Source organism: Capsicum annuum, chromosome 2 (genome assembly GCF_002878395.1).
Source record: "Capsicum annuum cultivar UCD-10X-F1 chromosome 2, UCD10Xv1.1, whole genome shotgun sequence".
NCBI classification, from domain to species: Eukaryota; Viridiplantae; Streptophyta; class Magnoliopsida; order Solanales; family Solanaceae; genus Capsicum; species Capsicum annuum.
In genome coordinates, this window is record NC_061112.1 from 141,005,914 (window position 1) to 141,024,037 (window position 18,124).

An 18,124-nucleotide genomic window follows, 5' to 3' on the forward strand; every position below is an offset into this window, starting at 1 on the left:
TCCCGAATGATATGTATAGCACTGAATAAGGAGTTTGTTGATCCAGCCAATTCAGGACAAAATTTCTGTCATCATTAGTACTCTCATCTATGATTTGTTGGTCGTGTCTTGTTAATGGCCCAATCGGATAAACTGGTGAATTCACGATTGCTTTAATTATTTCATTTTCCCTGAACGCTTTGAGTGAACCAGCCTCCGCGCCTTCCCAAGTGTTCATTAAAATCCCATCCGACAAACAGAACCCCAAGCCTGCTCTCATGTACTCGTGATACTCCTGATCATTCCGGTCCAGCATTGCATCAACCACATCTTCAGGTCGAACCGATTTACAACCTGGGATTTTCAACGGTTCGACCTGATCAACATATTGACCTTCAATTTCTTCATCAAGAACCGGACAGTATACAGTCAAAGCAGTAAACCATGCATTCGTTGGAATAAACACATAATTAGGTAATCCAAATTCTTTAGCAATTGCCAAGGCTTCAGTACAGAAAAGATCAACAATGAGAGCATCCAGAATATGCCTCATTCCAGATATCGCAGATTTAACATGATGTAACGCTTCACGAACAAGTACATAAAGTTGAGTGCATACTTTTGTGTTGGAATCAACAAGGTTGGAGATATCTACAGCTGGTATTTCAACTATATCAATCAGCTCCAATTTATTGGCGGATTTGAGTATTTCTGTTTCGGCAGGAGAGCTGCCGGAGGTGATTACAAAAACAGTGACTGAGACGTTATGGAGGGTGGCGAGGCGGTTGCCGAGGGCTAATACGGGGATTATATGCCCTAAGCCTGGACTTGAGAGTATACCAACATGAAGTACTTGTTGTGAGCTACCCATAGTCACAAGTTTTTTTTTGAAAAGTTTGTGAATGGTACAGAGTAAGATGAGATGAAAGTACCGAAAAGGTTGATTGTCCTGATATATATTTATAGAGCATGCATTTTTATCACGAGTGACTTTTTAACGTATACATTTGCGACATGTGATTGGTAGCCTTAGTGAACAAAGAAACACCAGCTCATTCTTTCCATCTGTTTTAGCTTTAGTAAACAGATATCCCTGGCCGGTAAGAGGTGACTGATTAATTGAGTTGCGTGAAAGATGACCAACACCCCATGGTTAATAAAAAGAACTTCAATGCATCTTTTTTTCCTCTTAAGGTTTCACCAAATTTAGATAGTTTTATTCTGACACGCAAATGCTAAGAAAAGTTATCTTCAATCTAACTAATTAACCAAAAAAATTAGCTCATGAATTTTCAAGATCATATAAAGAGAAAGCAATCCAACTAATCTAACTAACTAACATCAAAAGAGTGAACAACATACCTAATCTAATATCAGAAAAAGGGTAACTGCGTGCGTGATGAATTCAAACTGGTTCTATTACTCCCAATTAAAAAATGGACAATGATCCAAACTTAATCACAAACTAGTCAGTACTGAAGTCAGGTAAAGATACAAAATTGGGCAGATATTAATTTCAAGAGTTAATATTATTTCAAGGATGAGTGTGATGGAACATGAGTTTGACCAAACCGCAAACATGTTCCAAAATACTGCATGTTCCAAACATGATACCCAACACGCCAATTCGTTCCAGTTTTCATATATTAGCTTAATTCATTTTTTAGGTATATTAAAAATTAATTGATATGCAGTCCAAATTGACTAATAAGAAATTTTGTCAAAAAATATTTAAGAGGACATTTTTTTTAAATGAAAATGATCTTTTATGTACTTTTTAGAATGGCTATTTCAAGTTGTGGGAGATTTTATAAAATTTATTGAATATTTATTTTATTTAAAATTTGTTTAATACGTATATATTAATTAAAATACGTCCTAATTTTTCATCTGTATCTCTTTTCTCTCTCCTAAATAACTATGTTAATAATTATTAGATGAATAAAATTTGATCAATAAATTATATTAATTTATGCGCGTTTCTTACCCCTTTAGAAAAAATTACAATATATATATATATATATATATATATATATATATATCCAAAAATATTCAGTAAACTGATGCTCCATTTTTATTTTATCAAGTTTTTTCTCAAGTTGGTTTTAATATTAAAATTTTGGGAGTCTATAAAATTTGTATATAATTTGATATCCTTATATTTTCAATTAATCGCGCTTAAATGGGTGACAAAACAATTTGTTTGAATTTTTCACTGCACATTGAATGATTTTCTGAAATTTCAATTGAATTTTTCTGTTTGATCGAGTGAAATATGAAGAAAATTGTAGTATTTTGAGAAAAATATTTGAGAAGAAGACGAGAAAACATAAATGCTGCTGATTTGTTGCAGTGTTCCGAAGAAGAATAGTTTTGGAGAAAAAGAAGATAAAACCTTTTTCCTGAAATAAGAAAAAAAAATAGTTTGAGAGAAATTAGGGGTGATTGACATCTTTGTAACTGGTGTCTTTTTGAAAGGGTAGATTTTTTTTAACAAAAATAGAAAAAAATCATTTTTTTCTTTATTTTTTTGTTTTAAAGCTTGCTATTAATTGCAATCTAATAAATATAACTATGACTTGCAATATACAATCTAATGATGTATATTTTGATTTTTTTCTCATTTTTTTTATTGGATATGTTATATGTAGCTATAATAAAGAAAAGCAAAATTTTTTTTTTAGGTATTAAAAATTTATAAAAGAACAAATAAAATAATTAAAGCTTAATAAGAATTGAACAGATTGAATTATGACCCATATTTCGGTCCAATTCAACCCAAGTTCCAATTAATTTTTGAACGGGTCACTAACCCGTCTATTTATTAACTCAACCCATTTTAATCCGCTCAAATTTCGCCTAACCCATTAATTTGATACATCTAAGTCTGACAACAATTAATAAGAAGATTGACGTATAATCAACAATTTGTTAAGACGCAAGCTAAGCAAACGAACTTTGAAAATGAAAGATGAAAAGACCGTCTAGAGACCATAAATTTCAAATTCAAATAACGAATTATTCCAATTTCCATGTACTCTCGTGCTCTATTATTTCTTCTCTTCCCATGCAACGGCTGCAACTAAAATACTAGTAATAGTACGTAATCTGGGGCGGATCTATATTGAATTTGTGGTGCTTCAACCACCTTACTTAAATCTAACGCAGATTAGTTATGATTATCTAAAAATACATCGAAAATTATGAAGATAACTAAGAGTTTTGATTTTCAGGCGGAACTTTAAAGCTTTGGATGTCAATATATGTGTTTTCACCTCTAAAGTACCCGCGATCTAAATTAAGGGTCAGTCATTGTACGTAATAAACTCAAATACGCACGATATTACATTATAAAGAATCGTATTTAAAGCATCTCTAAATATGCAAGTAAACCGTATCCAATTTACGAATGAAGGTAAGAACACAATGTATACGCCATGGAAATTAATAAATACTCGTTATTAGTCATTAAGCCATTGGGCAAGTGGATGATGCACCAATCACCATTACCTAAAAGGCTAAAAACCAAAATTCAGTCAGTATGGAAGGTAACTGAACAATTCCCTTTAACTAATTTCATTTTTCATATGAACTTCAAACTGCAGATTACATCTCAATGCTTACCAATTGACTGTTCTACAGTACAGTGGTGAGGTTCACAAGCAGCACAAAAATTGTTAAACTGATTGGTATAAATAGGAGATAAGTGTACCATACATGGCACATGTGAAGGACCCGATATGGTACTTCCTCCATCCCATTTTATATAACATTGAGTATTTCATTGCACGCGGAATGCGAAAAAGTATGACCAACTATTGAAACTTGTGTTCTAAAAGATTCATATTCTTTTTTCAATGGACCGTAAAGAAAGTGTGTCAGATCGAGGAGGTATGTTGTTAACATCAAAAATTTTCTTAGGACCCAAGATACAAACAAATTAGAGCTCATGTAGCAGTGTAACATCTTAAAGATGTGCAAAAACAACTATATATTGCACAGAAAGAACTAGAATATTGTATTATAAGCTCGATTAAATTGATGTAATGAAGCAGTAAGCTAGGCTCTAAGTTTCAATTTATACATCTAAACTTGAATCTCATAAAAAGCTCAAGCACGTGTTTGTTTATTGGAAATGTAGCAGGGAGTTTATTCTCTGTTAAGGATGATTGTACTGATATGAGAAATATGTGAATAAAATATTTAATATTTACATATCTATAAATACAAACTATTTTTTATAGATATTTAATCAATTAATTATACTAGTAATGAAATGTTTTGTCTCATTATTTTATAGTTCTTTGTTTTGGATAGGTCTAGCGGTGCAAAGTTGCTTAATCTAACGTTAAGAAAATGGTTTATTACCCCCAACCTTCCTAACTATCCACTTATACTTTGCAAAGGTATTATGATTCCCTGAACTATTTTAAAGTGGAATTATTACCTCTTGAACGCTAACATGGCAAGAGAGTATGTTTCACTCTCTTTAAAGAGAGTGAGAACGAACTTTTTTTACTAAAAATTTATTTTTAACATTTCTTTATTTTCTTTATTCATTTTTTATTCTTCTTTTTCTTTATTTATTTTATTTCTTCTTCTTCTTCTTTCTTACAAATAATGGCATCCAAGAACTCATCAGTGACATTCAAAATTAATTTATCATTTTCCTCATCTCCAAGCACAAAATCAATTGGTTTCGACTTCAAATTCATCAAAATTTTCAAAATGGGTATTGTTCATTGTTTCCAACTTCAAAATTGTCGAAAATTTAAAAATCGATATTATCCATTATTTACGACTTCAAAATCTTCGTAAATTTTAAAATGGGTATTGTCCATTGTTTCCTACTTGAAGGTCGTTGAAAATTTTAAAATTCTCTATTATTTCCGACTTTAAGGTTATTGAAAATTTTAAATTCGGTATTGTTCATTGTTTTCGGCTACAAGGTCGTCGAAAATTTTGAAATTGGTATTCTTCGTTGTTTCCGAATTTAAGATCGTCGGAAATTTAAAAATTGATATTGTTCATTGTTTCCCACTTCAAGGCTGTCAAAATTTTTTAATTAGATGTTGTTTATTATTTCCGACTTCATGATCATGAAAAATTTCAAAATCGATAGTGTCCACTATTTTCGACTTCAAGGTCGTCATAAATTTTAAAATGGGTATTGTCCATTATTTTTGACTTCAAGGTCGTCGAAAATTTTAAAATTCTCTATTGTTTCCGACTTTAAGGTCATCGAAAATTTTAAATCCCTTATTATTCACTGTTTCCGGCTTCAAGGTCATTGAAAATGTTGAAATTGGCATTGTTCGTTGTTTCCGAATTTAAGATTGTCGGAAATTTAATAATTATATGGTCATTGTTTCCACTTCAAGGTTGTCGAAAATTTTTAAATTCGATGTTGTTTATTATTTTCGACTTCAAGATAGTTGGAAATTTCAAATTCGGTATTGTTCATTATTTTTCACTTCAAGGTCGTCGAAAAATTATTTGCATAGAAGTAGGACTAATAAAGTTTGAAAAGGAAAAGAGATGAAAAGTAATGGTGAAAAAAATAATGGTGAAAAAATGATGAAAAATGATAAAAATGGAAAAGAAAGTAAATAAAAATTAATTTTAAATAAAAAAACACGTGTCAAAATGTTGTTGGCGCGTGTATCACACCTTATCCAAAATGATTGGTTGTCAGGTTTTGAGGTAATAATTCCACTTTAAAATAGGTTCAAGGGGATTATAGGACCCCTGCAAAGTATAAGTGTGTAGTTGAAATTTGGGGTAAAAGTTGAGGGTTTTTGATCATTTTCTCTCTAACATTTTATAAAGGGAAAAGGGTCAAAAATATCCTTCTACTTTAGTTTAATAGTTATATTTACCCCTAGTTATACTACGGGGTTAAAAATACCTCTTCCGTTAAGAAACTTAACAAACATACCCTTCTATTTAATGATTTTCCACCATGAATTTTTTAATATCTGATGTGGCTTATACTTGAGTGAGGTGGCTGCCACGAGGCATTCCACTTCACCACCTTTTTAAAAAAAATAAAATAAAAATACCTAATAACACTTCAACTCCCATTTTCTGGCACACTCTACACGAAATCTATCATTAATAGCAATAAAAAGAAATAATCGAAATCTGTTGATTAATCTTCAATATTGTGGTAGTTCTATGTTCGCCAAAAGTCATTCTCTATATATCCTCTAAAAGAAATAGAATAATGAATCATTTTGAAATGAAACAGTGTTCTCCAATTATCTCCGTATCCTGTCACTCTTCTATTCTAGTGACTCAAAACCTTAGCCCTAATCCCCAGATGAAATCAGCTAATGACGGTGACCATCGAGCTAATGGATCCAACGACAACCGTTTATCGAAGAAATCAAGTTGTCCACCTCATCGTTTATTACGAATTCCGAATTAATTGAAGAGTTCGCCCATCACCAGTCAGGAATAGCTTGTATTAATAATGGTAGTTTTGGTAGCTGTTCGGCGTCAATCACCGCAGCTCAGAAGCGCTGGCAGCTTCGATTTTTACACAATCTGATGGCTTCTTTTATAATAATTCATTTTCTGCACTAAATTTTAAAATTTCCTAAATCTTAGCTATCATAAATCACACCAATACGCGTATACATAGAAAATTTCAAAAATAGGATTTTTGGGTGCTTCAATAGTGGCTTCACGGTGATGGAATTATCGGTAAAACTAGCCGGGTGTTGTTTGGATAGTGTGTTTGATTTGCCCCATTCCTCCTCCCTCTTTGTTTGTTGTGCTATCCCCATTTAAATCCCCCTCTTTTTTTTTTGTGCTTTCTCCGTGTGTATGTCTGTGTATTGAATCCAGAGGAGATAATGTGGTTTATGGCCAGAAAATGGAGTTGAAGAGAGTTTGTAGGGTTTTTTTTTTCGAAAAAAAAAAAGGTGGTGAGGTGAAATGCCATGTGGCAGCCACTTCACTCAAGTGTAAGCACATCAGATGTTGAAAAGTTCATGGTGAAAAATCGTTAAATAGAAAGATATGTTTTTTAAATTTCTTAACGGAGGGGGTATTTTTAGTCCCATAGGATAATTAGGGTTAAATGTAACTATTAAACTAAAGTAAAAGAGTATTTTTGACCCTTTTTCTTTTTATAAAAAGAAATTAGCTTTAAAAAAGCATCAAATAAATACCAATGAGAGATATCTTATCTTATCCATTTTATTTGACGCATTGCTACTCTGTTGGTAACTTCGATTTTTTCAAATTTTTAATTTAACACCATTAAACATTCTATTAATTATATAATAATTTTATTTTTCTTACAATTCTTAAGAAGAAAAAAACTAGCACGTGAATTTGTTGCTATCTCATTCTCACAGCTGATTATTTTAGATTATGGAAGTATCACGCTGTTCCAATCACCCACACCCACACCCACACCCACACCACGTACGCTTCACTAATCATAATCACTCATTTGTAATTGTACCTATAGCTTGAAGTCCTCTCCATTTAAAAAAAAAAAGTTGGCACAATAGAAAACATTATCATAACAACAATAATATATTCAATATATCATTTGAAGTGAATTAAAAAAAAAAAATAGAATGTACACAATTTATATTACTATCTCAAAAATAAAGTAGAGAAACTATTCTTTAAACATTATCTAATAATATAGAAATGAATAATTTATCACGATGAAAATTTGATGCTTAATTCACATAGAACATTCAATAAACTATCATGCAAAATATAGAATAAGAAGATATAAACGCTAATAAATCGATAGAAGTATAAACAGATGTGTAAGCAAATAACACACATATTGACGTACACAAAAATCTTAGTCCGTCTTTGAATCAAATGGTCAAATCTTTAATTTCGTCTCTTCCCATACAACGGTTGCAATTAATATATTAGTAATAGTACGTAATCTGAGGCTGATCTATATTGAATTTTGTGGTGCTTTAAATATATTAAATCTAACGCATATTAGGTTTAAACATAAGAAATATATAAAAATTATTATCTGATTTTAAAAAGCATACTGAAAATCAAGAAGATAGTTTGGTATTTTGATTTTCAGTGGAACTTTAAAGTTTTAGACGTCAATATGTGTGTTTTCACCTCCATAGCACTCGCGATCTAAATTCTGGGTCAGCCATTATACGTAACAATCCCAAAAACGAACGATATTACATTATAGAGAGTCGTATTTAAAAGCATCTCTATATATGCAAGTAAATCGTATCCAACTTACTAATGAAGATAAGAACAGAATGTATATGCCAAGGAAATTAAATACTCAGTTATTAATAATTAAGCTATTGAGCAAGTGGATGATGCACCATTACCTAAGAGTCTAAAACCCAAAATTCAGTCAGTATGGAAGGTAACTGAACAATTCCCCTTAATTTAGATAATAGTCTAGTTTATGAAGGAAAATCTAGACAAAGTATTACGTCAGCAAAAGTATAAAGAATTACTAGCATATAGCATGTATAATTCAGCAGCCATTTTGTTATTCTTTACAACATTTTAACCCACATACACCGATCATAATATTAACAAAAATTGCACTATATTTCAGTGTATCTAAGTAACATGTTTTATTTTTCATTCTTCATATGAACTTCAAACTGCAGATTACATCTCAATGCTTTTATTAATGAGTTTTACGTAATTAACTGCTCCACAGTATAGCGGTGAGGTTCACAAGCAGCACAGAAATTGTTAAACTGGTTGGTATAACAGGAGATAAGTGTACGTACCATACATGGAACATGCTAAGGACCCCGATGTGGTACTTCCTCCATTCCATTTTATATAACATTGAGTATTTGATTGAGCGCGGAATGCAAAAAAATATGACTTACTATCGAAACTTGTGTTCTAATGAAATCATATTCTCTTTTGACCCAAGAAACAAACAAACAAACAAACAAACAAACTAGAGTGCATGAAGTAGTGTAAGTGTAACACATCTTATAATTAAGATGCACAAAAACAACTAGAACGAACATACATTGCACAGAAAGAACCAGAATATTGGATTATAAGTTCGATGAAATTGATGTAATGAAGCACTAATTAAGGTAGGCTCAAAGTTGTGTTTATGTTTCGACAGATTTGCCTACAGGATATATCATTTCACACTGGACCGAAAATCGGAACCCTTGCAGTTGCAGATCGATACGAAGACGTAACAATTTATGACTCTACTGTTACGAGAAATATGTGAATAAAATATTTAATATTTACATATCTATAAAAACAAACTATTTTTTTATAGATACTTATTTAATCAATTAATTATACTAGTAATAAAATGTTTTGTCTCATTAGTTTATACTCGTTCTTTGTTTTGGGTAGTTCTAGCGATGTAAGGTTGCTAAATCTAACATTTAAAAAAGAAATTGACTTTCAAAAGACATCCACCAATACCAATGAGTGGCATCTTATCTTATCCATTTCATTTGACGCATTGTTACTCTGTTAGTAACTTCAACTTTTTCAAAATTTTAATATAACACCATTAGAAAACTCTATTAATTATACAATAATTTTATTTTTCTTAAAATTCTTAAGAAAAAAGAAAAACTAGCAGTGAATCTGTTGCTATCTCATTCTCACAGCTGATTATTTTAGATTATGGAAGTAGTACGCTGTTCCAATCACCCACACCCACACCCACACCACGTACGCTTCACTAATCACTCATTTGTATCTATAATCAGAGGCGGAGCCAAAATTTCAACGAAAGAAGTTTAATATTCAAAAAAAAATTAGGATTTCAACTAAAGGGGTTTCATATTCAAAGAAAATTTAGTTGAGGGGATTCAATACCTACTATAACCACATAAAAAATAATTTTAATCATGTATAAATAGTATATTTTTCCGTCGAAGGAGTTCAGCCGAACCCCAAACAAAAGGCTGTCTCCGCCCCTGCCTATAGCTTGAAGTCCACTCTATTTAAAAAAAAATTAAAAGCTGGCATCGATCGAAAACATTACAGTATAAAAATTAAAATTAACCAAACTTTCATACGAATAACAAAGAAATTTTCAAAAAAAAAAAAGAAAATTAATCCAAATGTCAAATAAGAAGTAACGCCCCTGCAGAGAGCAGTTAGTTTATTACACGTTTGGCCTTGACTTTGTCGAAAGCCACTCTTAAATATTGTCTTTAAGGATTTGCAAATCTCTCTCCAAAAGTAAAAAGATTTGCATAATAATATCTTCATCCTTACCACTTCCAATCCAATATCACCAAACCCCTCACCCACCAAAAAGACAATTAGAATCTTGCCCTGTCCTTTTTTTTGAATCCTTTTACGTATCTTAACCACATATTTACGTTTGATTGAAGTACATATATATATATGGACTATGGTAATATGTATATTTTATTTGAATATTGAATATTCTATGGTAAATAGATCTCAAATCTTCATCTGGGGTTGTCCAAAGATGGAATCTTGAAGCAGATATTAACCCCCCGCCCCCATGTTGAATAAATGGCTAGTTGGGCAGCAAAAGGTTGACCCTTTTTTTCTTTGGAATTGATGGGGTTAAGTGCTAGAGCTTCCAGATTTCGTTCTTCTGTTTTTCCATCTAAATCTTTGCTTCCCAGACACCTTTCCACTATGAGGTCAGATTTCACTCTTATTGCTTCTTTCTACTTACTACTACTTGTTTGTCTTTTATGGGTTTTTTTTTCGTTACACTGTATGTGATTGTTGTTTTGTTGAGGTTATTGTTTTCTTTATGATTTTCGGATTCATTATGGATATTGATACATTTGTATTTTCTCTGTAGCAATTTATATAGCATTCATATGAACCTTAGAGCTTTTGGTCTTAAACACATGTTGTTGACATTATTATGGCTATAAGAGTGTGTTATTAAGGCTCAAATGACAAGTTTAAACTTCAAACGGTTTCAAAACATAGAAAGATATCCTCTTTTCTTTTTCGGAATAAAATAAAATGGAGAGAGTGTTATATAGAATGGAACACATGGAGTATTTATTTTCATCTCCTCTGTCATCTTTTGTTTGTGGCTTCAGATTTTTCTTCCAATTATTATTAGAGTAGTCATTCCATTAAGGTTGTTGCTTCCTGTTATGCTATTTTAGGTGTTAGAGTTGATCCGTGGATGTTGTCCCCGAGGTCTCGAGAATTGGTAGTTTTAGATGAGGGGATTTGTTTCAGTTAGTGAGACATACTCTTCTAGTTGATAGTTTAGTAAGTGAGATACCAATTGAATGAAAAAATGTTAGAAGTTTTAATTGATCATTTAACAACTGAGGCACTATGGAAGTAGAGCAAGTGATATGGGGATCAGCAGACAAAGTGGCTTGCAAGAGGGGAAGAAAATCTCTTACTTAAGTTTGCCGTTGAAAGGGAAAGTTTCAACTTAATTTGAGATGAAGTAGATGCAGTTGAATGGCGAAGTGCATAAAGGGATATAATTTATGAAATTTTGACAAACTTGTAAAATTAAAAGACATTCTGAGTTTTAAACTGATGATAATATACCTTGACTGAGGAACCTATGTTACAGCACATAGTTAGTCACCGTGTATCTTTCCTGTTTCTATTGATTGTTATCAAGTGGGGGGCGCGTGGATAGCGACGGTAGGCTGAGGGTTGGGTCTTGGAATATAGGGACCCTTCAGGGGAAGTCCATAGAGCTGGTGAAGATTCTTAGGAAGAGAAGGATCAACCTTGCGTGTGTCCAAGAGACCAAGTGGGTAGGGTCTAAGGCTAGGGATGTGGACGGTTACAAGCTGTGGTACTCTGGGAGCGACAGGCGTAGGAATGGAGTTGGCATCTTGGTAGATGAAGAGCTTAAAGGTCAGGTAGTGGAGGTGAAGAGGATCAACGATAGGTTGATGACTATCAAGTTGGTCATTCGGGGGTTTACCCTGAACGTGTGTAGTGCCTATGCGCCGCATGTGGGATCAGAGGGGGAGGAGAAGATGCGGTTCTGGGAGGCCTTGGAGGACGTGGTGAGAGGCGTGCCCAGTTCGGAGAAGATTGTGGTAGCAGGGGATTTCAACGGGCACATCGGGGCGCTACCGGGAGGCTTTGGGGATGTGCATGGAGGTTTTGGTTTTGGGGAGAGAAATGAAGAGGGGGCGACCCTATTGGAGTTTGCGAGGGCGTTTGGGCTGGTGGTGGTGAACTCGGGCTTCCCGAAGAAGGACGACCACCTGATCACTTTTCGGAGCGCGGTAGCCAGGACCCAGATTGACTTCTTGTTGCTTAGGAAAGGGGATAGGGCGCTGTGTAAAGATTGTAAAGTCATCCCGAGTGAGAATCTTTCGACCCAACATAGGCTCTTGGTTATGGATTTGGGTATAAAGAAGAATAAAAAGAGGAGGAGTAAGGAGTGTAGACCGAGAATTAAGTGGGGCGGTTTGACGCCAGTGAATGCGTGGGAGATAGGGGAGAGGTTGGCGGGAATGGGGGTGTGGGAGTGTAGGGGGGACGTGGATAATATGTGGGACAGGGCGGCAACGTGCATCAGGGAAAATGCAAGGGAGGTGTTGGGTGTTTCTAGGGGCCGGGCCGGACATCATCGGGGGGATTGGTGGTGGAATGAAGAGGTGGGGAAGAAAGTGGAGACCAAGAAAGAGTCGTATGCTAAGTTGGTGGAAAGTAAGGACGAAGAAGAGAAGCGGGTAAACAGGAAAGAGTACAAGCTAGCGAGGAAGGAGGCGAAGTCAGCGGTCACAGCAGCTAAGACGGCTGCTTTTGAGAGCTTGTATGCAGGGTTACAGGGGAAAGGAGGGGAGAAAAAGTTGTTCCGACTCTCTAAGGCTAGGGAGAGGAAGGGTCGTGACCTCGATCAGGTGCGGTGCATTAAGGGGGAGGACGGTAGAGTGTTGGTGGAGGACGGCCACATAAAGAAGAGATGGCAGTCGTACTTTCATAGGCTCTTGAATGACGAGGGGGACAGAGCTATTGTGTTAGGGGAACTGGAGCACTCAGGGGAGTGTCGGGATTTTAGCTATTGTAGACGTTTTAAGGTAGACGAGGTTAGACAGGCAGTCCGCAGGATGCGAAGGGGTAGGGTGACGGGGCCGGATGAGATACCGGTGGAGTTTTGGAAGTTCGTTGGAGAGGCGGGTGTAAGGTGGTTGACTGCATTGTTCAATGAAATTTTCAGGACAGCAAAGATGCCCGAGGCGTGGAGGTGGAGTACCATGATCCCCCTCTATAAGAATAAGGGGGACATTCAGTGTTGCAATAACTATAGGGGGATTAAGTTACTGAGTCACTCTATGAAGATCTGGGAGAGAGTGGTCGAGGTGAGGCTGAGACGGATAGTGTCTATCTCGGAAAACCAGTTCGGATTTATGCCCGGCCGCTCGACGACGGAGGCAATTCACCTGGTACGGCGGTTGGTGGAGCAATATAGGGAGAGGAAGAAGGATTTGCACATGGTGTTCATCGACCTAGAAAAGGCGTACGACAAAGTCCCCAGGGAGGTGCTCTGGAGATGCTTGGAGGTGAGTGGAGTACCGCAGGCATATAGCAGAGTAATTAAGGATATGTATGAGGGAGCGAAAACCCAGGTGAGGACGGCGGGAGGAGACTCAGAGCATTTCACTGTCCTGACAGGATTGCATCAGGGATCTACTCTTAGTCCCTTTTTGTTTGCGTTAGTAATGGATGTGTTGACGCGGCGTATCCAAGGGGAGGTGCCGTGGTGTATGCTTTTTGCAGACGATGTAGTCCTGATAGATGAGACGCGAGGGGGTGTGAACGACAAATTAGAGTTGTGGAGGCAAACTCTGGAGTCTAAAGGGTTCAGGGTGAGCAGAACCAAGACAGAGTATGTGGAGTGTAAGTTTAATGACGTAAGGCGAGAGAATGAGGTAGTGGTGAGGCTAGAAGCGCAGGAGGTAGAGAAAAGGGATAAGTTCAAGTACCTCGGGTCCGTGATCCAGAGTAACGGTGAGATTGACGAGGATGTCTCGCACCGTATTGGGGCGGGATGGATGAAGTGGAAACTTGCATCGGGGGTGCTGTGTGATAAGAAGGTGCCGCCCAAGCTTAAAGGTAAATTCTATAGGGTGGTAGTCCGTCCGGCCTTGCTGTATGGAGCGGAGTGTTGGCCAGTTAAGAACTCCCACATCCAAAGAATGAAGGTGGCAGAAATGCGGATGTTGCGCTGGATGTGTGGACTGACCCGAAGGGATAGAGCTCGGAATGAGACTATCCGGGAGAAGGTTGGTGTGACTTCAGTGGAGTGTAAGATGCGGGAAGCACGATTGAGATGGTTCGGACACGTGAAGAGGAGGGGCATGGATGCCCCGGTCCGTAGGTGTGAGAGGCTAGCGTTGGATGGTTTTAGACGGGGTAGGGGTAGACCGAAGAAGTACTGGGGTGAGGTGATTAGGCGGGACATGGAACAGTTACAGCTTACCGAGGACATGACCCTAGATAGGAAGGTCTGGAAGACGCGAATTACGGCAGAGGATTAGGGCCTGTTCGGGTCGCTAATGTAGGGAGGTAATTGGTGGGGGTGTATTCATGGTATGATTCCGTATTCAATGTTCTGTTCCGTGTTCCGTGTTCCATGTTTGTTACGAATCTGTGTGCTTTCCTCTGCTTTATATTCCTGCATTCCTGCTTTACTCTGTTTTATATTCCTTATGGCTGCAGTATCTATGTTATGTCATCTGCTTCTGTGCTGTACTATGTGTTTGTTTGATATCTCGTAACTTGAGCCGGGGGTCTTTCGGAAACAGCCTTTCTACTTCATCAGAGGTAGAGGTATGGACTGCGTACATCTTACCCCCCCAGACCCCACTAAGTGGGAATACACTGGGTTTGTTGTTGTTGTTGTTGTTCTCTAACTTTGTGTCTAAGTTTTTGTTCTTGTTTGAATATCAGCACATGGTAAAGCGACGCCCTCCCAAAAATTTCAACCTTAACATGTTGATAGCCACCCATTCGATCAGTTAGACAGGGTTGCCTTCATCCTGGTTTAGATGGGCTTTCAACTATTGAATTTTTTTTAACAGTGTGAAGCTATTCTTTCTCGTTTGTTCTTTGACCTTTTAATGTAGGCTTTTAAATGATTTTCTGTTTCAAATGTGAATACTACAGTTTAAGTGGATTTAGCGATTGAAAAACTTTTAGATGAACTAACATGCCCACAGGGCCTGTAGAAGAAAAACGTATTTCAAGGAGTGTTGTCATTTAGATAGTGCAAAGTAAGCAGACCTAAGTGATGAGACACAAGATGGGTGACTTTATAAGCTATGTGGGGCATTTGTGAAAATGATGTTAAATCTCTATGCAAGCAATCCACAGACTTGATTGGTTTTTATTTTATTTTTTCATCCTCCAGAGTCAGAGATTATTCATGTATCCTATTTGATGAAGATAGTGATGCTACAAATTGGGCTCGTAGCATGAACCAAACCTGCTATTCTGAGTGTGTGCAGATCCAAATCCTCTGCTGTTTTCTATTAAAAATAAAATTTATGGAGATTAAGGTTGATTGTATCGAATGGTCAAATCTAGCAGCTAGCAACTCACAATTAGAAAGCAGCGGTTAATATTGCATGTTTTATTTAGCTTCAGTTTCCCTTGTTTTTCTGTACCTGCCTATAGGTCTTGTACGATATTACATCAATCAACTGCAAGAAGCACTTTGTTCAAGTCTTATTTTCTGCTGATCAAATTTTGATCTCACAACGAGATGATATTTCCTGCCACAGAAAATGTGATCCCTTTTGTTTCAATTCCTAGTATATGCTGATTACAATCCAACTTGAAAAATTGCTTAGCTCCAAATTAAATACAATTCCATCTATTTGAATCCATTTGATTTCTTGGAGAAGACATACATTTTTTAGTATTTCTACTTTAGATTTTAATATACTAGCTTAATACAGAACAAGAACAATTTTTGGGATCTCTATTTCCCTAATCATCATCAACATGGCCGCTATAATGGAGCGTGCTGATGAAAATCTCCTTCCAGCGGTTTATAAAGAAGTCAGTGAAGCTTTTTCAGCAGGACCATCTGATCTTGGGTATCTCACATTCATAAGGAACTTTGTGCAGGGAATTGCTTCCCCATTGGCAGGTATTTTAGTTTTAAATTACGACCGTCCCACGGTTCTTGCAATTGGTATCCTCTTCTGGGCCCTGTCAACCGGTGCAGTGGGTGCGAGCAAATATTTTCTGCAGGTTGCCTTCTGGAGAGCAGTAAACGGCTTTGGTCTGGCAATTGTGATACCAGCTTTGCAGTCCTTCATAGCTGATAGCTATAAGGATGAAGTTAGAGGGACAGGATTTGGGTTTCTCAATCTAATTGGTACTGTGGGTGGGATAGGAGGTGGAGCTATAGCTACAGTTATGGCTGGTCATGAATTCTGGGGTATACCAGGATGGCGCTTTGCCTTCGTTGTGATGGCAACTTTGAGTGCTTTGATAGGATTTCTTGTTTTCTCTTTTGTTGTTGACCCAAGGAGAAAAGCCAATGTCCAGCATGATATTTCAAAACACTCTGACAGGTAGTTCCTTGTATATCCACCTTTATGTTTGTCAGTTGTTCCATTTCCTATGTTCTTAAAGAGTTTTCTACTCTTTGTTTTATTTATGAGTTTTCCTTTCTCGTGCTAGGGATGAATTGATAGAGAAAGGATGCTCACATATCAATTCGATGTCAATTTGGATGGAGTCCTGGACAGCCATGAAAACTGTCATCAAACTCCAAACGTTTCAGTTCATTGTTTTGCAGGGTCTAGTTGGATCCCTACCTTGGACAGCCTTTGTTTTCTTCACACTATGGTTTGAATTAATCGGTAAGTGGCTGGTTTTCAGGAATTAGCATGTCAGTTTTTTTGTGCTGATATACATTTTGTTGGTTGTTTACTGCATCAATGGTGATCATGAACTTATGATGCAGGCTTTGATCATAATAGTGCAGCAGCACTTGTCGGTCTATTTGCTGCTGGATGCGCATTAGGATCCTTTTTCGGTGGAGTTGTTGCAGACAAAATGTCTCAGATATACCCTCATTCAGGACGTGTCATGTGTGCTCAATTTAGTTCTTTTATGGGCATCCCATTCACATGGTTCCTTCTTCGAATTATCCCCCCGTCTTTAAGCAGCTATTCCACATTTGCTGTGACTTTATTCATAATGGGCCTCACAATCAGCTGGTGTGCTACTGCTACCAATGGTCCCATGTTTGCAGAAGTGGTGCCTTCAAAGCACCGCACCATGATTTATGCTTTTGATCGTGCATTTGAGGGTTCATTTTCTTCTTTTGCTGCTCCAATAGTAGGGATTCTCGCTGAGAAAATGTATGGCTATGATGCCAAGTCTGTTGATCCAGTATTAGGATCTGCAAGAGAGGCTTTAGCACTGTCAAAAGGCCTCTTTTCGATGATGGCTGTGCCTTTTGGTTTATGTTGCTTGTTTTACACCCCTTTGTATTGGACGTTCAAGCAGGATCGTGAGAATGCAAAACTTGCTGCTGCAAAAGAAACAGAGATGATATGATGATTCCACGCTTTTCCTTTCTTTGTTTATTCATTCTTTTTGGATCCTTGGGCTCATCTGGCAAATTAGTTCATTTGGATTTGGAGTTCCTTTCTGTGACCTCTGTGATGTATTGCCGCTGCACTGATGGTAGGCCGAAACAACAGTGTTCCCGTCTAATTTTGCAGATATTTCATTTGGAGGCAGCATCAACAACAGATTAAGTCTCAATTCTACTAATCTCATCTAAGAGATCGTACTCACAATTCAAGAATGTATTGAAACAAGCAGACGCTTTTGCCTCACAAGGTTATGTCAGGCATCAGACGGTCCAACTCTGAAGTAGTTGCTTCGGCCATTTTTTGAAGTTAGAAGAAAGCAACAGAACTTTGCATAGCATCCTCTTACCACAATTAAGTTAGTATACATCTGTGATCTGACATTGAAGTTGAAGTTTTGATATAAACAAAAAATCTAACATGTCATCTTGTTAATACCACTTTAATTAAGTATGTTAACATGTCATCTTGTTAATACCACTTTAATTAAGTATGTTCTAACATATCTTATACTAAGCATAGCAAAGTTATCTTCTTAGATAATGCACTTTTCATCCATATTGCCTTTTCATTGGTTT

General features: G+C 36.5%; 2 protein-coding genes across 2 annotated transcripts; one reads left to right on the forward strand and one right to left on the reverse strand.

Moving 5' to 3' along the window:
• Position 1: 1 nt before the first annotated feature.
• Positions 2-991, reverse strand: LOC107854671 (anthocyanidin 3-O-glucosyltransferase 5; the record flags this gene model as incomplete). The annotated part of the gene is made up of 1 exon (XM_016699696.2): positions 2-991. A coding segment is annotated over exon 1 (849 nt), but the record flags the coding sequence as incomplete, so codon positions are not given.
• A 9,112-nt stretch (positions 992-10,103) lies between these two features.
• On the forward strand, positions 10,104-18,012 carry LOC107854685 (protein spinster). The gene is made up of 4 exons (XM_016699709.2): positions 10,104-10,622; positions 15,891-16,514; positions 16,624-16,805; positions 16,910-18,012. Exons 1-4 carry the CDS (start codon positions 10,537-10,539, stop codon positions 17,506-17,508), a joined length of 1,491 nt encoding a protein of 496 aa, XP_016555195.2. The 5' UTR covers positions 10,104-10,536; the 3' UTR covers positions 17,509-18,012.
• The last annotated feature ends 112 nt before the right edge of the window (positions 18,013-18,124 follow it).

Bases quoted from the DNA above. Each gene is read 5' to 3' on its own strand.
- LOC107854685 (XM_016699709.2), top strand. From the start codon at position 10,537: ATGGGGTTAAGTGCTAGAGCTTCCAGATTTCGTTCTTCTGTTTTTCCA. The intron at 16,515-16,623 runs GTAGTTCCTTGT...TTCTCGTGCTAG, and splicing joins ATTTCAAAACACTCTGACAG to GGATGAATTGATAGAGAAAG. The intron at 16,806-16,909 runs GTAAGTGGCTGG...CTTATGATGCAG, and splicing joins ACTATGGTTTGAATTAATCG to GCTTTGATCATAATAGTGCA.